General features: G+C 51.4%; 1 protein-coding gene across 7 annotated transcripts; it reads right to left on the bottom strand.

Moving 5' to 3' along the window:
- Positions 1–38: 38 nt before the first annotated feature.
- CAMTA2 (calmodulin binding transcription activator 2) lies at positions 39–19,937 on the bottom strand. Of its 7 annotated transcripts, none has more exons than XM_004604937.3 (23): positions 19,846–19,937; positions 18,498–18,592; positions 18,193–18,296; positions 15,804–15,871; positions 15,586–15,721; positions 14,941–15,012; positions 14,502–14,655; positions 14,012–14,146; positions 12,524–13,458; positions 11,344–11,470; positions 9,161–9,295; positions 7,059–7,174; positions 6,205–6,389; positions 5,804–5,882; positions 5,386–5,608; positions 4,613–4,908; positions 2,607–2,803; positions 1,870–2,053; positions 1,622–1,693; positions 1,489–1,509; positions 1,139–1,326; positions 927–1,001; positions 39–849 (listed from the first exon to the last, which is right to left on the bottom strand). In XM_004604937.3, the coding sequence occupies exons 2-23, from the start codon at positions 18,526–18,528 to the stop codon at positions 786–788; spliced, it is 3,597 nt and encodes a 1,198-aa protein (XP_004604994.2). In that variant the 5' UTR covers positions 18,529–18,592; positions 19,846–19,937; the 3' UTR covers positions 39–785. The 7 variants fall into 7 exon arrangements, with proteins under 7 accessions (XP_004604994.2, XP_054989232.1, XP_054989233.1 ...); XM_055133257.1 differs by having other exon boundaries at positions 14,941–15,027; XM_055133258.1 differs by having other exon boundaries at positions 14,941–15,027; positions 18,498–18,666; positions 19,846–19,903.
- Between the last annotated feature and the right edge of the window lie 48 nt (positions 19,938–19,985).

Below are 19,985 nucleotides of genomic sequence, written 5' to 3' on the forward strand. Positions count from 1 at the left end.
CGGTTCCCCAAACCCTCAGACAGAGGCCAGAGGCTGGCTGGTTGGTGTAGCGGTATTTAATGGCAGTTCGTAGAAATCAAGCCCGTGCACAAGTAGAAAGTGCTAGTGGGGCCGGGAGGAGCCGCGCCTGAGAACACAAGCCCGGCCGTGCACCCTCCCCGCGGCGCCTTTAATAGATTCTTCACTAGATTCTGTATGTTACATTATGTACAAGCCCCTTCCCCCCGGGGGACAGGGGCGGCACTCCGCAGCGCGTGCCTATATACACCCTCCCCCACACACTTCGGCCCCAAGACACGTAGTCAGAGTCGGGGTGATGGGGGAAGACATGGGCAGAAACGGAGGAAACAGACGCAAACATGCGGAGGAGGGGCTGGGGCACCGTTAGCCCTGAAACACGAGGGGCGCGCGGCGAAGGCAGAGGCGGGGCCCGAGGCAGATACATTCAGAGACGCGTCGAACAAATAAATAAGGCAAGTTAGGAAGGGGCCCTGTCGGGTGCAGGCAGGGATTGCTGCGTGGGTCACAGCTGAAGATGCAAGCATGTGGGGCATGGGTCTTCCGCAGCCAGGGACCAAAAGAGTGGGCTCGACCTAGAGGAAACAGAAGTGGGGAAGAGAAGGGGAGGATTGGGGTTCAGCACTTCGGAGAGGGAGGAGACCTAAGAAGGGCTCCAAAAAAGTGGTAAAGCTGCCAACAGGGGGCTCCTCCTCCCCCTAAAGCCCTCTCCCTGTTAAGACTGCATGAAGCGGCCCCCTTGGGTGGCGAGAAAGGCGACGGAAAGGTCAGGTGGCCAGTCCAGGTTGGGGAAGTCCGTCCAGCTCCTGGTTCTGTTTCAGTTCCCTCATCCTGTAGAGAGACATGGAAGGTGTCAGACCAGCTCTGAAGGTGGCAGAGCAAAATCCAGCCAGAAAAGGACCCAGTACCTGTGTCTACAGCGCCGCAGGAATCTCATGATCTTCCTGGCCGCCTGATCCTGCTTTTTGGTGAGAAAGGAGCCTCTAGGTGGGAGAAAGGAAAGTTAGGCATCTCATGCCCTCAGCCTTAGTAGGGAAGGCAGGGGGCAGGATGAAGAGTTGGGAATCTATGGGCAGTGGCTAGGCACAAAGGGTTTACGGGAGCCAGGTTGGAGCCGTACTTGTTTCGGGAAGGCAGGTTGCCTGTGGGCCTATGCGAAGGCCCAGGCCGCCTGCGGTAGGAACGGTAGTGCTGCTGGATGAGCACAGCCGCCCTGCGGCTCTGCTGAAACCGCTTCTGTTCATAGTAGCTTCGGAACTTGCTCTGGATCAAGATGGCCGCCTGGGTCATCTTCTTATACAGTGCAAACTGCAGGGGTAGGAAGGAGGAATGGACTGAAATGAAGGGCAGAGATGCAACCCCCCAAGTATGACCCCCTCATTTGGTGTAAGCCTCTTTCTCTAATACACACACTCATGGGAAGCCTGATTCATCCCAGACAACCTCACATCCAGATCTCATGCCTAATACCTTAAGTGCAATCCAGGTCAGCTTGTGGAGAGAAAAGGGGAATTAGGACATGGGCAGCATTCTGGATGCTTGGACTAGAATGGGTGTGTGCAGGCATGGGGTGCTAAGCATGCTTTCCAGAGAAGGGGCTCACCTGCTTGTACTTCCGGTAACAGCGCTGGATCACAGCTGCTGCTACCTCCTGCTGCTCCTTCAACCTCCGGCCCTGAGAGAGAGAGAGGTCTCAGTCTTTCCTTGGATATCCGATCTGTTCTTTCAGCCTGTCTGAACTGCCCTGACCCTTCACCCTGCTTGAGAGAGGTCTAGATGACTGCTCTCCCTCTTGCCTCAAGACTACTGTATGACTCACTCCTGAGAGCCTGCACCCCCCACCCCCCAGACCTTGTACTTCCGGAAGGCAGTCTGGATGACTCGAGCTGCTTCATACAGTTCCCGCTGCTCGTGATCTGACAGTGTCAGCAAGGCAAAATCATTTTCCATCTTGCCACTGGTAGAGGCAGAGAGAAACTCTGCCCAGGAAGGTGCTGGAGGGATCGCCAGGCGGCCCCGCTCAAAGGACAGTTCACTGTAGGGGATAGGGAGGAGGGTTATCATGGAGCATCGGAATGACTCTGCAAGGGATTGCTGTGAAGGGAGCCCTGCAGCAACAGAGCCTGAAGAGAATGACTTGAGAGATCATTAGCCAGTTCCAGTTATCTCTTTTGCGTGTGTTTGAGGGGGGAGGGGGCACACCCAGCAGTGCTCGGGGGTCACACCTGGTTCTGCACTCAGGGATCACTCCTGGTGTGCTTAGGGGATTACATACAGTGCTGGGGAATCAAACCTAGGTCAGCCACTGTATTATCTCTCCAGCTCTACCAGTTCCCTTCTTAAAGGCTTTGGTGCCTCCATCAGCATGGAGCATTTACTGTAGAGAAACCCTGTTCCTCTCGCTCTCCTGTCTTCCTTTGAAGACATATCTGGAGTTCACAATTTTTTTTTTTTGGGGGGGGGTAATGGAGGAAGTTTTGGCCCACAGTCCGCCATTCTAGGAGGCTACTCCGGGCTCTGTTCTCAAGGAACCATATGCAAGGGGTTACCCTTCATATCTCTGGCCTGAAGAATCCTAGAGTGATCACCTGGGAGAGGCTGAGCTGGGGAAATGGTCCACATTCTCTAGGTAGCTGGCCAGCCAGGACATGGTCTCACTGAGCCCCAGGGTCCCTGTTCGTTCCCGCACTGGGGCTCCAGCCTCAGGCAGCCTCACAAAGTCCTCTCGTTTAATCCGCTCTGGTGTGGCCTCGATGATCTGCTTGGCGAGTGAAATCATATCCACCTGGATGAAAGAGAAGTGAGTCATGAAGGGCCTCAACTACTGGAAGTTTCTGCCCTGCCAAAGCTGTAGCCTCAGTCCACTTCCTTTCTTGTTGCTGCTCTTGCCAGCAAATGATGAGGCCTCAGGGATGGCTCTACCTGCAAACCCCATCTCTCCAGGTCATGATTCAGATTGATTCATTTATACTTACTCGATTCCCACCTGAAGCCCTCTGTGTTTCTACATAAAGGAGAACATAGGAAAGGAAGGATATTCTCCAAATGGGAATTCAGGAGCTGAGTAAATAAAGGACTTACCCTTCTAGGCCCACTGCTCACTGTGCTACTTCATGCCAGATGACTAGCATTTCCTCCCCACAGCCTCACTCGCCACGTTCACCATCCCAGCCCCCTCAGTTGTCCAGGAACCAGCTCAGTACTTGCAGATGCTACAACACTTTTGGCTCTAGCCTTACTTTTGCTCCTGCCCGAAGCCTGCAATATATCCTGCCGGTCACATGCTAGAACCTACCTTAGAAATTTTGTACTTAATCCATTAGCCTTTCTAAAGCAGATTTGTCCCCCAATTTTGGCAGGGAAGTATGGTGCTAAACTTGAAGATTTACTCTCACTTGTTGATAAAACTTCTTTATCATGTGCAATCTTCCTACATCTCTCTGTTCCATACATCTCCTGACTTCCCTCCATCACTCTGGTTGACCAAGAACTGGTCTATGAATCAGCAGGTAACCCCTATAAATGCTTACAGTCACTCCCTACAATCTCCTACAATTATTCTCAGGGCAGGAGTGATAGTACAGCAGGTAGGGCATTTGCTTTGCACCTGGCTGACCTTACTTCAATCCCTGGCATCCCATATGGTCCCCCAAGCACAGCAGGAGTAATTCCTGAGTGCAGAGTCAGCCCTGAGCACTGCCAGGCGTGGCCATAAAACAACAAAAGGTTTTCCCTAGATTTTTTTTTTTTCTGGTTGCTTTGCATTGTTTTCTTTTTGAACCATACCTGGCTGTGGGGTACTGTGTGAACCCGGGGCTCCTGCATACAACACATGCTGTAGCTCTGACCTATCTCCCTCATCCTCCCCAATTTTTTTGAGGGGGGAACTGAGACCTGGGCCTATTAGCAGTTTCTTGCCACTGGACCAACAGTTCAATGGGAGCCTCCTGGAGACACCCTGAGATGCTTAGTGGACCATGTGCTGCCAGGAATCCAACTGGATCTGGTACGTGCTGGACATGTGCTCTAATTGTTGTACTAGCTCCCCAATCCCTCTGCCTCGAATTTTTTGTTGTGGGGTTGGACCATACACAGCAGTGCTTAGGGGTAATTCCTGGCTCTGTGTTTAGGTCACTCCTGCCAGTGCTTGGGGGACCATATACAGTGATGGGGATCTAACTGGAGTTATTCCCATGCAAGGCAAGTGCCTTAATCTCTATACTGTCTTACTGGCCCCTTCCCAGAATTTTTGTTTGTGGGCCACACCCTGCAGTGCTCAGGGGACCATATGTGGTACCATTAATTGAATCAAGGTCAGCTGTGTGGCAAGGCAAGTACTCCACCCACTATATTGTCTCTCCTGCCGCACCTCCCCAGAATTTTTAACTTTTGATGCTTCATGACTTTTGAGTCACAAGCTCTGACAGGAGCAAAGCAAAACTCTTCTTGTGTCTATCCCCAATTGAGGACAAACGGTTCCTTCTTCTCAAACTGAAGTCTGTTTCTGACTCTGTTCATGGGATAGTCAGCCGCACCCCACTCCCATACTCTGCTCTGTTTCTAGCACTCATGATTCCATTACGAGAAGCAGTACCGGGATCACATCCACAGCTGATGGATGGTCAGCTTCCTCTGGGGTAGCCCCACCATCTGGGAGAGGAGGTGATGAGGGTGGAAGCTCTCTGGAGTTTGCGGTTTCATAGTCCATGAGGTTGAGGGGGGCCTCCTGGGTGCAAGAGGACAGGTGGCCTGGGGCCATCTCTTCCATAGTAATCTCAGAGGCTGGTAGTAGAGCAGGGGGAGGACTCCCATCTGGAGCACTAGAATAGGCTGATGTGACAGAGAAAGTGCCATCTGACAGCTCTGAGGGTGAGGAGACACTGCTCAGACCTATGAGGTAAGAGAAGGTGAAGGTAGACAGATTCTTCTGCTGGCCCTCTAGTTGTCTTCCTGTTCCCATCTTTGTTCTCCATCCCCCTGAATCTTCTTGCTACTGTTAGCTCCCCATTTCTGCCTACTCAGTTTTTTTTTTATGATGTGTTTCTCGCTCACATCTTTTTTTTTTTTTTTTGCTTTTTGGGTCACACCCGGTGATGCACAGGGGTTACTCCTGGCTCTGTACTCAGGAATCACCCCTGGCGGTGCTCAGGGGACCATATGGGATGCTGGGAATCGAACCCGGGTCGACCACGTGCAAGGCAAATGCCCTACCTGCTGTGCTATTGCTCCAGCCCCATGCCTACTCAGTTTTATTCCTTTCAAACACTTCTATCTTTTATCTTCTGGTTTTCCCCTTGCCTCTCCACCCGAGACACCTCTTAAAAACATTACATCTTCATCTAAAAAACATTAGGGGGGAACCCTCACCAGTATCTGGGCTGGAAGAAGGTGGTGACAGGGCAAGTTGGGGCTCGGCTGAAGCTTCCTGTCTCTGCAGCTCCTCCAGGCAGCGGGCGAGGCGCACATGACCCCGGGAATGAGCCACAGACAAGGGGAGACGGCCCAGAGAGTCGGGAATATTCAGTGCCTGTCGGTTCCATCGAAAAAGGAGCACAGCAGCTTCCAGGTGTCCCAGGGCACAGGCCCACATCTGAGGAGAGGGCAGGAGAGGGAGCCAGGGAGTGGAGGTGATGCCTGAAACCCTGCCTCTGGGTGGAAAAGTCTTTTGTTTCCCAGTCCCTGTCTTCCCTGCCTCCCTCAAAGGGGCTTCCCCTCCCTTTGGCCCCTTTGAGGGACGGGAAGGGCCCTACCCCCCCACATGCACTCGGGAATCCAGCATCCTCACCAGAGGGGTACAAGAGAAATGATCCACATTGAGAGGGTCAACCTCTTGCTCTAAGTCCAAACTTCGGGTCTTCACGCTCCTGGTTTGTTTGGGAGAGGAATAATAGTCCAGTCAGGGGGAAAATGGAAAGGGTAGGAAAACCGGGACTGAGAAACAAGCTGTCTAGAGCACTAACGTGGGATGAGGGAGGCAAAGAATAAGTGTGAAGAGGTTAAAAAAAAAAGTTGGTATCATAAACCAGAGGATATTAAAACTCTCCCACTGCAAATTCTCTTCCAATCCCTCTCCCTTCCCACAGCAACCCCCCAACTCCAGGCTCCAGGCCCTCCAGTTCCTCCTCAGTCCCCAGACACTTCTTTCCCAGCGGCATCCCAACCCCTCCCTCGGCTGCCCCTGCTCACCGCCACTGGCTCAGGGTCTCGATGAGGCGGGCATAGCCCTGGGCAGCAGCCAGGTGTAGAAGGCTCATGCCCCGGAAGGGGCTTCCGTGGGCCAGACGTTCAGGACCCCTCCAGGTGGAGCGTGGGATCATGCTCTCTACCAAGACTACCACCCGTGCCTCGAACCCGGGCCCTTGGCCTTCATCCTGTGGTAAACACACCCTTATGCAATAGAGACCTGAGCATCTGGTCCCTTGACTTGGGACGGTCTTAGTCCCCCACACCTGTCCTCTTAGTGTCTCATCTGTCTCTTCCCTACATTCCCGCCCCAGGTTTGCAGCACCCGGATCTCTGAAGGTCTTCATGCCTCCCAGTTCAAGTTCCCGTGTGACTGGGAGGTGCATGGGCCTTCAGTTGTCTGGGTTCTGGGAACCTGGAACCCTCAATCCCATAGCCAACTTCCTCCAGCTCCTCTGGCAGCTTGAATTAATATACCTTTGCTTAGGTGGTGCCTTCAGTAAGCTCAGTCAGGTCAGTAAGCCACACGACAGATGGCCTCCCCCCCCCTCAAAACTGAGTCTTCCTAGTCTTCTTCCTTCAGAGACTTGGGCTCCAGGGGCACAGAGGCCCTCCCCCACCCTCTCCTTCACATATCCCCTTCTTCAGACCAGAAATAGTCTGAAGCCTGGCACGCCAAGAGGGTGCCCAGAATAGCCACTCTTGCCACGGGGTGGGGGTGGGAGCAGGGTGATGTCAGGGAAAAGGAGAAGGACTGGCCGAGGAGGCTGGGGACAAGAAAGTCATATACAAGCCATTTTCTTGAAGAAGATCCTTCTCCAGTTCCCCAGTGTCCACCGTCCTCCTCATGGAAATACCTGAATTGGAGGTGCTTCAGGACCGTGGCAAGGCGTCTGCCCAGCTGCTGCAATCTCTGCCATCCGCTTCTCCATCTGCTCCAGTCGCTCGAGTATGGACATGCGGAACTGGTTGTCTGAGGGGGAATGGGCACGGGAGGCTAAGTGGGCAGGGTCTAGGTGATGCCCTGGATACCAAAATTAGACCTGTCTTAGGATCGGGGGTGAAAAGCATATTATTTTCTCTTCAAATCATATTCCCTTTACCCACCTCCTTCTGTAGGCTTTTAATTTTGGGGTGGGGGTGTGAGCAATACACTCCCTGCTGATTCTCAGCGTGTGCTAGTTGGGCCAGCAGTGCTGGGTACAACCAGGGTCACCCCTGTGGTGCTCAGGAAACCGTGCAGTGCTGAAAATCAAGCCCAGATCTCTGGTGCGAGGTATATGCTCCCGCCCTCTGAGTTATCTCTCTGGCTTCCCTACCTGCCTTGTAAGTATAACCCACCAGGATTCAGTCTTTACATCAGGACCTAAGACCAGAGCCCTAAACCAGACTGTGTCCTTTAAGACACAGAAATTCCCAAACAGCCACCCAGCCCTCAGCTGCCGCCATCAAACAAACACACACCCCCTCCCTCCCCAGACCTCTCTTATGTGGACTGTTTCATCAATTACCCTTACCCCAGATACTACCTTTGTCCCCCATGCTGGAACTGAAGGACTCCAGGGTCCCTGCTCTCTGTAAACCTCTGCCCCAAAGAGCTAGGGACTGTGATTTGAAAAGCACCACCCCTCCTCCCGGCCCCCTGCAGCTGTCCACAAAGAGGAAGGCAGGGAGGGAAAGTGACAGAGATAGATAGCCATGACCATTCCTCCTCCTCCTCCCATCTCGTGCACAGATATACATGCAAGCACACACATACACATGCACACAGACACACACAGACAGACATACACACAGACACACACACACATACACACCCTCAGCTATATCTGTCCCCTCTTGAGATCACATAAGGACAAGGAGGGTAGCCGGAGGGGATCAGAGTCAGGGAAAAGCAGGGTGAAGGTTGGGGATGTTCTGAGATAACAGAAGAGAAGGGGATGAAAGCTTGGACATGATGGTAGAGAGGAGGGGGAAGGAGAATGAGTAGAGACCCACCTCTAAAGCAGCGAGAGTGGAAAAGATAAACAAGGTGAAGGGAAGAAAGAACGGACAAAAAAGAGTGAGGAGCATGCCAAAAAAATACAGAGGAGAAGAGAGCGAGTAAAGATAACTACTCTAGGGGGAAAGGAGGTGGGTAAGGCAGGTAAAGGGAAGAAGTGAAAATGAACGAAGAGGGTTAGAGGAGACACAGGGGAAAGAACGTAAAACAGATTAGGCTGGGACAGAAAAATCTGGTGAGGAACAGTCACAGAGCAGGACAGACAGAACAGGGAGCTGGCAAGATCCCCAGGCGGGCGGGCTTGGGCAGCCCAACACACATACTTGGGCTTTGTGAGAAGAGCAGCTCCAGGAGGGAGGAAAAGCCTGGGGTAAGAGCCAGTGCTTGAGAGGTAGGGGTGAGAAGAGACAGAAAACAAAGACAACAAAGAGAAGAAACCAAGAAGCAACAGAGATCCCTAAGAGAAGACAGAGAAAAGCAAATCCGAAGAAAAGAAGCATGTGCAGAGAGAAACCAATTCTAAAGCCAAGAAGTAAAAGGAACATGGTCCTAGAGTTATACACACAATATGCATATGTCTGTGTGCCTCTGTGTATTTGTGCGATAGTATACTATGCTAAGAAAGGCAGAGGATTTCTCCAAATAATGTAGAGGCAATTTTCATTTTCTAATTTGTGCTGTTCTATAATTTCTAATAATAAACACATATTTTAATAATTTGAGGAAAAAACAATGAGAATTTAAAAACATATATAAGCCTACATATACTCATACAGAGCCATTTCATGTTCTAGACTGTCCCCATTCAGGCCACTTGGCCTCTCCTGCCTACTTCTCATACTTAGGGATGGAGTGGACAGGGCAAGAGTTAGGCTTCAAGCTTGATGAGTTCATTTGATCACACTGTGTTCAAAGACTGTGGAACCTAAACCTGGGGACTGGGGGCTAGATACTCACCATCCAGTGATAACCAGTCAAGCTGAGTACTGGGCAGTGACAGGAACCGACGGGCTCGATACTCAAAAAGCACAGAAGCAGAAAGGGGGCCCTCTCGCCCTGACACCTGCAAAGAAACCAGCCCGACCTCATGGGCTGGGGAGGGCAATCTCAGTGAGAGGGGCTTGCTTTCCCCACTGCTCTGTCCACCTGTGTATCACAGCCACAGATGACTAGTTCATATTTACTTCTACTACTCTACTGTGGATCCAGAGGCCCCCGGCTTCCGTAGCCTTGACACTGCAATGGAACTTCATTGATCTGAGAACTAACATCTACTGTAGACCAGAGATCTCTTGAATTTTAGATCCTATAGTTAAGGACATTTGTTATTCAGCACCAAAGCCTAGAGGTTGAAGGTCAAGAGATAGTTATACTTATGAACTTTTTGTTTGTTTGTTTTTGGGGACACACCCAAACAGTGCTTAGGGTTTACTCCTGGCAGGCTCAGGAACCGTATGTAGTGCTGGAGATCAAACCCAGGTTGGGGGACTGGTATGATAGTACAGCAAGTAGGGCACTTGCCTTGCATGTTGCCAACCTGGGTTTGATCCCCAGAACTCCATATGGTCCTCTGAGCTGGCCAGGAATGATCCCTGATCACAGAGCCAGCAGTAACCCCTGAGCACTGCTGGGTATGGCCCCCCCCAAAAAATGAAAATGCAAGGCAAGTGCCCTACCCAATGTACTATCACTCCTCCGGCCTAAACAATTTTATAGTGGTTAAACTCCTTATTCACCAGAGTCCAGTGGTCATCACCCTATTATTTAGTACCTGTTACCTTAGTAATAGGTATTACCTTAGAGATTTGCTGCTCGCCGAAAGTGTCTAATGAGAACTGTGTCTAAGATCTCAATGTCCATAGGCTTTAGAATGAAACCATCAGGCCCTGGTCCCCAAAACAGAGGATAATACTCTTTACCCCCAAGCCCCAGCCTCCCTGGCCTCATCTCTTTTCCTTCTCTACACCATGGCAGTTGAACAGGGCAGTTGAGATTATGTGTGTGGGGGGGGGAGGGCAGAGAGGGGATCGTGGGCAGGGGGGACAACACACACATATTCAAAGACAGCAAAGCCGTAAACCTGTCATACTAATGATCCTTGGAGTCTCACAGTATGGCCGACTTGAGTGTAATGCCAGTGGCAAGGTTAGTGGCAAAGGGACAGAGATGTCTAGACCAGTGCTGCCCAGTAAAATTTCCCTCAACGATGGAAATGTTCTATTTCTGTGCTATATAATATAGTAGCACTAGCTACATGTGCCTACTGAGCACGCAGTGTGATTAGTGTGCTTGAGTAACTGAGACTTCATTTGGTTTAAGTGAATTTCAATAAGCACATATGGGTAATGGTTACCATACTGAACATTATTGATCTAGAAGCCTTATTTTTTTCTTGTTTGTGTGTTTTTTTTGGTTTGTTTTTTGTTTGGGGGGCTACACCCTGTGGTGCTCAGTGTTTACTCCTGGTTCTGTGTTCAGGGATTCATATTCTGTGCTAGGGATCAAAGCAGTCTTGCCTCTGGCAAAACAAGCATCTTAACCCCTATACTACCTCTGCAACTCTAGAAGTCAGTATTTTTGAGTTCCAAAACGGGTTGCAGGAAACATCTCTTTTTAATTTCTCCAGAGCCCTCTTAGACAGAGGCCTTAACTGAAGTCACTGTGGGTCAAATGCCTTACAGGAGGGAAGGCTAAAGAAACAAGGGACTGGCAAGATAGTACAGGGGTTAGGGCATTTGCCTTGGTTGTGGCAAATCGGGTTTGATCCCAAGCATCAAATATGTCCCCTGGCTCTGTGCCAAGAATGACTCCTGAGCTGAGAGCCAAGAGAAAACCCTGAGCACCTTGGGGGTTTGGCCCCAAAACAAAAACAAAAACAAAAAACAAAAAAAAAAAAAAGAGGAATAATGGAGCCGACTTATCCTCTCCAGGGTTACCAATTAGTTAATGCGTAGATTCCTTGGATCTTCAAGCACCTAAGACAGACTCTTTTGCCTGCTTGGGGAGCGTGCAGCTCAGCCTTAGGACTAGATGAACCCTTATGCTCGCAGGAACAACCCGACCCATTTGTTCACAGTGCTTCCTGGAAGTCTTAATGCCCATATGTTAGTCCCTTCCCCTACCATCCCCATTCCCCATACCGGGACAATAGCAGCGTAAGACACCCGGCTGAACAAGTGAGGCTGGCACTGCGATGTGGTCAAAGACACAGGAGTAGTGTTCAGCAGCTTCCGTCCAAGGACCTGTGATGAGCACCTTGACCCCACCCTGCCAAAAGAAGTTAGAAAGCCACGTGAACGTAATTCTGTGGAACATTCATTCATTTAGTCATACCCTGTGAGCGTATCTACTATATAGTAAGCCTTGTGCTAGAATTAGGAAGCCCAAGGATTGGACAGGACCCAATGGCATAAGGTTAGTCTGTCCTACCACCCTTTCTCCAGTATTGCTGCCTTATATCTGAATCTGCTAGAAATAAGAAGCTACTGTATCCCCCAGGGTGGGTAATTTGCAGATAGTTTTCATGGGGAGGAAGCCCTTTTCTTAGGGCACTTCTGCACACAGGCACCCCCCACGCCAATATTTCCTCTTTTCCTTCTCTAGGGCAACATAAAGCAGAATTTATCCAATGGCAAGTCTTGCAGCTTTTGAAGTCTGAAATCATTTCTTAGCTCTATTTTCTTTTCTCAGGATGAGTTACCCTACTTCCCTCCCGCTGAAACAGATACCAAGGAAAGAAAGTCTCCTAGGGGGCATTTGAGAAAGTCAGACAAGGAAGGAGGAGGGGGAATTGGTTAGTCAGAGAAACTATGGAAATAATGAGTATGCTGCATTCTGTAAAAACAGCGGCTGGGGGGCTGGAGCGATAGCACAGCGGGTAGGGCGTTTGCCTTGCACGCGGCCGACCCGGGTTCAAATCCCAGCATCCCATATGGTCCCCTGAGCACCGCCAGGAGTAATTCCTGAGTGCAGAGCCAGGAGTAACCCCTGTGCATCGCCAGGTGTGACCCAAAAGGCAAAAAAAAAAAAAAAAAAACAGCGGCTGGGGGGCCGGAGAGATAGTACAGTGGGTAAGGCATGCTGGCCTTGCACATGGCCACCCAGTTTCCATCCCTGGCACCCCATATGGTTCCCCGAACCCACCAGGAGTGATTCTTGAGCACAGAGCCCAAAGCACAGCCAGGGGTGGCTTACCCTTGCCCCCTCCCCTCCAAAGAAATCAAGCTGTGAAGAGAAGCAGCCATGAAAACCAAGGGAAACTAGGCTGAGACAATGGAATGGGAGGGACAGAAGAGAAAAGGAGAGAAGCCGGAGACTCACCTCTGGGTAGGACCACTCTGGGGAGAAGTCTGTGATGGTGCTAAGGGCAGAAGGGAGCTGGGAGGTTGGGGCAGGGAGGTTTGGGGTTTCGTCACTGATGAGTTCTCCCATAAGGTCTGGGAATGATGAAAGACTGAAGGGCTCCAGTTCGTTGGCTCCACCAGGTCCTCCAAACAAGGCTTCCCCTCTTCCTACCCTGCCTGATGACTCCAGTGGGGCAGGTGAGGGTGGGGGTGATGGAGGAGGTGAAGGTACCGGTGGGGTGGCCCCCTGGGTCTTGAGCTCCTCCCCACTGTCATCATCTTGAATGAAAAAGCAACTTCCTCTTCCACCTGCTCCTGACTGTGGAGAAGGCCCCGGAGCAGACACCGGGGGCTCCAGGGCCGCAGCGGGCTCTAGGGCTGGACAAGGGGTATGGGCTGCCTCTGCCCCAGGGAAGTCTGGACTCACCCCCTGGCCCCCTCCATAGGTCTGGCCCCTCTGGGGGCTGTTGAGAAAACGATCAGGATCAAAGGCAGGACTCGGAGGATCTGGCGGGGCAGATGACTCCGAGCCTACAACCACAGTCAAGCTCATGGAGGGCTGGGGGTCGGCTTGAGGAGCCAAGTGCCTGGTGGGCGTCAAGCAGCCAGGCCTCTGGTCCAGTCCAGTCAGGAGGAGGATAGCGGTGCCTCCTCTCGACAGACCTCCTCTCGAGGTGGGAGGGCTAGGCCTGATCTCTAGGGGTTCTGCAAACCCTGAAGAGGACGAAGAAGAGGATGAAGAGGGGGAGGTATGTGCCTTGGGCAGCTCTGGGGGAAGTGGGGCTATCAATGGAGGGGGGTCTGGGGGGTGGGGACGAGGGATAGAGGTCAGGGTCAAAGCTCGGGGCTCCACTTTCGGAGAGATGATGCGGTGTTTCGTGCTGCTGCATTTGTGGGTAAGACTACCTGAACCTAGAAAGGGAAAGGGTGGGGAGAAAAGGGATAAGACAGATCTTTCTCCAGCTTTTCCTTAACACAGCTTTCATGGTTTCCTCTGATTTTGCCATATACCAGAGGTGCAATACTGAATCTGGCCACTGGGAGGCAGCAGAAATGCTTCTCTTACTTCCCACCCCACCCCACCACCACCCTCTGCAAATTAAACTTAAAGGAGGGGGAGGACTGAAGGCTTGGGGGAAGTAGCGTAGAGAAATAGAAAAGGGGTGTGTGTGGCGGGGGGGAAGGGGGAGAACCAGATCCAGAAGGGCACAAAATTGGAATAAAGCTAAGGCTGGTGTAAGTGGTAGTGCTGGTGTAGATAAACGAACACTGACTGTGAAGACTCAGGTCAAAGGAACTGGGTCAGTGAGCGCCCAGATGAAAAGGCCTATGTTCATCATCTGACCCATCTCCTGAGTTCATGCAAAGGACTTGTAAACCAAGATGCAAATCCAAGCAAGACAGCTACCCGCCGCCACCTGACTTTAGTAGAAGCAAGAGAAGAGAGTGCCATGGAGTTACTAACCAAGGCCCCCACTGCAAAGACAGGCATGGGTTCGGGGTGCAGGCTTGGTCTGGTGAGTGTCCAGGATCTGCTGCACCAGCTGCTCCACAGAGAACTCCTCTGTCCCGTTCCCGTAGCTCCATTTGATGCCATGAACTGGAGGAGAGTTGGGGATGAGTTGTGAGAGGCCCCCCAAATAATCCCCAAAGCACCTTGATAGTGCCACAAAGTATCTGAGATACTCTGGCCGCTAAGTATCTGAGTGACCTGACCAGAGACTTCTGGCCAGGTGAACAAAGGTAATAGGCTGAAGACTCGTTGGACATGTAGCTCACAGTGGCCTTACATCCCTTTTCCATACTCTGATGCCTTAGTGTGCACCAGAAGTCTAGCATTCGCCCCCCGCCCCTCCCCCAGGAAGGCCTCCTCCTGCCTTGCAGGTCACCACAGGCTTCTCAATCCTCTTTTACCACTTTCCCCTTGGAGCATTGTTCCAGCACTGCAGCCTTACACATGGGCTTCAGCTGTCCCAACAGCTCCTCTCGGGACCACTTCAGCCATTCACGACGGTCGCTGCTGACGGAACAAAAGATGGGGCTGCAGCCCTTTCCACAATCCTCCAGGGCTGGGACATTCAGGTAGTGCACGAGGACGATGTCAGGGTTCTGAGAGCACAAAGGTACACACACACACATACACACACACACACAGACCAGTGCTATGGGGCTCTGAAGTCCAGGGGCTCAGCTTCCTAGTTCTCACTTTCTTCTTGGGCAACCCCCCCACTTCCCCTCCCCAAATTCTGCTCTCTCCCTCCCCACCCACCTCTTTCTTCTTCCCAGGTTCCTTTTCTTGCTCAGACCCTATTCATCCTTCCACTTCCATGTTTCATATCCCGTTTCCCTCAAGAGCCAGAAAGAATCTAGCTCCTCGAGGTCTTTCATCCTTACCTGGAGCAGCCAGTAGCAGCGCCGATGGAATGTTGGGACGATGGAAGAGTGAACGTAGCAGCCATAGAGACACTGCCAGGAGACAGGCTGGGGTGGGGGGAGGGCTAGTCTGCTCCCCAACTCTTCTTCTGTTCAGTTCCTTTGCAGGAATCCCATCTTTCCACCAGTTCCTCTTCAACCCTCACCACCCTCACTCCTATTCCGCACATCTTTCAAATTCCAGTACCCCCAGACATCGATAAGAAGTATAAAAAGAGAACAGTGGGGTCAGGGCCTTACAACAGGGACCAGATTTGAGATATCCAGACAGTAAGAGGGCAATGCAAGAAAGCATCTGAGATGAGAAGCAATGATTTGGGGTCGCTGTGCTTGGAAGTTCAGTACTTGTACCCCTGAACAAAATGTGAAAGAGGTAAAGGGATGGGCACCAGTATTCTCAGTGGGAGGTATGGCTTAAAGTCTAGAGAGTTGGGTCATGGAGGGAAATGAAAAGCACAGTGGGCTAAGCCATCAGCCAGATGATTCAAAGCAAGTGAGAAGGAAAGAACGACTGGAACATAGTGGTAGGTAGGTGATGGCAGGACTTGAACCCAGCTAGCAGCGGAGAAGGCAAACCAGGGTAGTTGAGCAAGATGCTTTGCTTACCTCCATGCCTTGGACCTTCAGCTTCATATGATCCTCTCGGGTGGTTTTTCCATCTTTCCGTTTCTTCCAGAGGTAGCCATCCTTCCGGTATTTCACCTTCTTGCGATTGTAGAGGATAATGGAACCATTCTGAGGCCTGAGGGTGGAAAACTTGGGCTCGAGTTCTGTGATCAGAACCCAGAATCCCTGTGACTTCATAATTTCACAAGCAATCTCACCTTGTCTTTGGAGCACAAGAAAGCCATTCATCATGCTTCTCAAAGGTGATCAAGTAGGATGCAATCTCCTATAGGAAAGGAAGCACTTGGGTGGGTACCCTGCCCAGGAGAAAGGTCTCAGCCTCTTACTCATCCCCTCTGTCTCATTGTCTGCTGAGTTCTGGAGGATGCTACCGGGTATCTGGGTACAGCAAGGTCCCTGCATTTTTTCTTCTTCTTTTTGGATACCTAGAAATTCTCAGGGTTTTTTCTTATTCTTGGCTCTGTCTCTGCTCTTGGGAATTACTCCTGGTAGGGCTCAGGGGACCAGACAGGTTACTGGGGATCAAACCCAGGTTGGCCAAGTGCAAGGCAAGTGTCCTACTTGCTGTACTCTCTCCAGGCCCAAGGCGTCTGCTCTTCTAAGAGTCTTAAGTCCTACCTCAGGCAAAAGGCTAATGGTTAGAGTTTAACTTCTCCTTCCCTCCTTCCTTCTCAACTGGGACTCTCAATTTGGGGTATTAATGATTCAAGGTCTAAATCATCCATTCTACAGATTGCCTATTGTTTTGCTCATTTTGCTCTCATCAAGACCCTATTTCCCACTTTCTAACTAAAAAATCTTCAAGGCTTGATACTGTCAGAAATTCCAGATTCCTTAGCTTGACTCCAAGGTTCTCTCAAAGTAATAATAAAAGCAGGTCATCACTATTTTTCCAAAATGCAACCAGCTTTCCTGAGAGACCAGTCCACTGATTATTTTTTGTTGTTTGGCACCCAGCTATGCTCAGGAGTTACTCCTGGCTCTGCACTCAGGAATCACTCCTGGTGGTGCTCGGGGGACCATATAGGATGCCAGGGATTGAACCCAGGTTAACCATGTGCAAGGCAAATGCCCTACCTGCTGTACTATCGCTCTGGCCCAGATTCTTTCCTGAACTTACTCTAGAAGTTACCTCCTGAATGTTAGTGTTCTCTGTGGATGTGCAAATCTCCCAAAATCTGGAAATCCTACAGACTAGAGGTTCCCAAATTTATTTTCAGAGGAAGAAAAAAAAAAAAAAAAAGAAATCGTCCCGCATCTCTCTGGAAGTTGACCTCCTTTTATCCCTTTGGTTTTTGGTCATATCTGGTGGTCCTCAGGGCTTACTCCTTTACTCCTGGCTCTGTGCTCCAAGATAACTTCTGGCAGAGTTTGGGAATCATAAGGCGTACCGAAGAACCAGGGTCAGCTGTGTGTAAGAAAAGTACCCTACCCACTATACTGTCTCTCTGGCATCTAAGAAATCTACTTTCTTTAGCCAAACAAAAAGCAACCCCCAATTGTGCAGATAATTACTCCCCTGCCCCACCTTTCCAATGCCCCTCAGAGGATAGTACTACCTACTTAAGGAAACACTGCTGGAGCGCTGACTCCCTTTTCAGGTCTCTGAGGTCAGGTCCCTGGCCATTCCTAGAGGCTCTAACAGCTGTGGTTTTAAAATGCTGATATGTTAACCAGTGTCAGTCTGCAGAAATTTCCTGCGAGTCTTTGAAAAAAGTGATCAGGGTTAACTAGAGTGGAATGTATTTCTATTGGTGATGAAAATGACCAGTGGTGTGTATACATGCACTGTTTGGCCACTCCACAAAATGTTTCTATTATTACAGGTCTGCAAGTGTAAAAAAGGCTTCGAACCAATACTCTGCAGCACTTCCACACATGCACAACATAACTGCATACCGTGAACATACAAAACATGGACATGGAAAGATAAAGAGTGGGTGACACAAGGACCATGGCCTCCAGAAGGAGTGCGTCAGGTGGTATTTGGGAGTGAGTTAGATCATCTACATGAAGTTGGTTTCCTCACCTGTCCCACAGGATAATAACAGTGCCTGCTCTACAGCATACGTATAACACTAAATGAGATAATGCAGATCAAGTACACAGTGCCTGGTTTCTAAGAAATGAAATCAGGACTGCATTTTAGCTGCCCATATCCTAGCTTAGGAGGATAATTCTCTTTCATTCTCTCACTTTTTCTCCTCTCATATTTCCTAAATAAAACCTTCATTAAATTTTTTTCGTAAAGCCAGAGAGATAGTATAGGGGTTAAGGTGCTTTCCTTGTAGATTCTGGTTGGATCCCCAGCATCACACCATCCCCAGAGCACAGACCCAGGAGTAGCCCCTAAGTACCACCAGGTGTGACCCAACCCCCTCATAATAATGATCTGTAGGTTATAGCTATTGAGTCAGGTGGGTATGCCATGAAGAAGATTCAGTCTGTGAGATCCACAAAGAACCCAGAGCAGTAGTCTATGCTTGAGAATATCAGCTGATACAGAAGACCCCCCCCCCCCCATTCACCCTCTTCCAGCCCACCAGGTCTTGCTAGGCTTTAATCCCCCAGGATCCCTAAAAAAACCTCATTTGTATTCCACCGAAGCCGCTCTGGAGGCAACAGTGGACAGCGAGGAAGACACTCCAACAGCTTCTTGGGGAGGAAGATCTTCAGGTGGTGGCTGTTCTCTAGAGGGAATTAGAAGGGAAGGCTCAGAGTTGATGCTCCTGACATCCCCATAACCCATGAGAAAGGGCGTCAGAAAAAAAGGGCATCCAGAGCATTGGGAAAACTGAAACAATGACAGGGAAAGAACCCAAGAATGGATTCATCATAGAAAGGGAAGGAAAAGACTGTACCCAAATCGGGAACCTGGATTGTGAACTCACCAGCAACCTCGGTGGTGTCCTTGGTATTCATAGTGAGGGCTCCAGGGGGCAAGGTCACCCCCGGCCTGAGGGGCCGGGGGGAGGGGGAGTCTGTGCTGGGAAGGGAGAGAACAAGGTCATAGCAGAAGACCCAGGCTAATCCAGGAGGTGGGAGACTGGGTTGCTCTACCTGGGAAAGATGAGGAAGACAGAGGAAGGGGATGGGCTGTGAAATTGTACAGCCAGGGAAGGGAGAAGAGGGACAACTCAGACCCAGTGCCAGAATCCAACAGAAGTGGGGAGACACTAGCTAACAGTCATCAGGAAGAAACCAACTGAATAGGGAGGGGAGGAAGCTGGCAGGTTGGCCCACGAAGGCCCCACAGCATGGGTGCTTGCAGCCCTTGAGGCTAAGGTGAGTTTAGATGCTAGGTGAGGGCACCCAGGGTATCAGATCCTTGGAGGACGGTTTAGCAAAGAAAGAGAGCCAGGATGTTGGGGGGAGGGCAGAAGATCTAAGGGGTGGGGAGCTGGACCTTAGAAGACACACCCTGTGCTCTTTCTTTATTTGATTTTACCAAGGGAAGGGCAGGTCTGATAACCGACTCTAACCTCCCTTTACTCCAGGTTGGTCAGGGCCTGGTAAAAGCTGGGCTAAATGCCCAGCTACCTACCCTCAGGACAACCCCCCTTCTCCTCTGAGTTAACAGCTCTCTCCATCTCATAGCTCCTGCACCTCTTCCCAAACGCCTCTGCTCTCCTCTGGCCTTTCGGTCCATCTTACCCCATCTATGACCCCATCTATGACTCTGTTTGTAGACTCCCCCACCCTCCCGGGGAAACAGATGGAAGCCGGAGGAGGCTCTTAGCACGGCTTCAGCCAGGTAGGAGAGGAGGAGGACGGCCCTCAGTGCCCTGGAGCCAGGGGGTTAGGACTCCGCCCCAGGGCTCAGGTGCGTAGCAGGGATAGGCGGTCATCAGTTGAGGAGCAGGCCCGGGGGGTGGCCCCCACGACGGGGTGGTGGTCCCCAAAGAAGCTCTTAAGTGGGAGGATTCCGCCTTCCGCCTGCCTAGAAGGATGTTCTGGAGAAGGTGCGGAGCAGAGTCCGCGGGCACGCAGCGAGCAAAGGGCAATGCGGGTGCGGGGCTGCGGGGTCCCCCGGTCGGTCTCGGCACGACCGACGGTCGGTAGTGGGGCCGCAGGCGGAGGGGCGCCCCCTGGCGCGGGGGAGGAGGACGGAAACTGGGAGTGGGGGCGATCAGGCAGGAGCAACGGTGGTCCCCGGCGCGGCGCGCCGCTTCCGGGTTGGGTAGAGCTGCGCCCCCTGGCGCGGGGGCGGAGACGCGGGCGAGAAGCCCTGGCTCTTACCTCCCGGGGTCCCGCGGGTGACGGCGGCAGCGGCCATTCTACCCCACACCGACCCCCCCCCAGCGCCTGGTGACAGCAGCGTCTGACGTCACTGCGCACGGGGCGGGGCCTTGCAGTTAAGGGGATGGGGTTCGGGAAGG

This window comes from Sorex araneus, chromosome 3, assembly GCF_027595985.1.
Source record: "Sorex araneus isolate mSorAra2 chromosome 3, mSorAra2.pri, whole genome shotgun sequence".
Lineage (NCBI taxonomy): Eukaryota > Metazoa > Chordata > Mammalia > Eulipotyphla > Soricidae > Sorex > Sorex araneus.

Excerpts from the sequence above, each read along its gene's own strand:
- CAMTA2 (XM_055133257.1), bottom strand. The coding sequence starts at position 18,528 with ATGAATACCAAGGACACCACCGAGGTTGCTG. Across the intron at positions 18,297-18,497 it reads GGACACCACCGAGGTTGCTG|AGAACAGCCACCACCTGAAG; the intron begins GTGAGTTCACAA and ends AATTCCCTCTAG. Across the intron at positions 850-926 it reads CTGCGGCGCTGTAGACACAG|GATGAGGGAACTGAAACAGA; the intron begins GTACTGGGTCCT and ends GTCTCTCTACAG.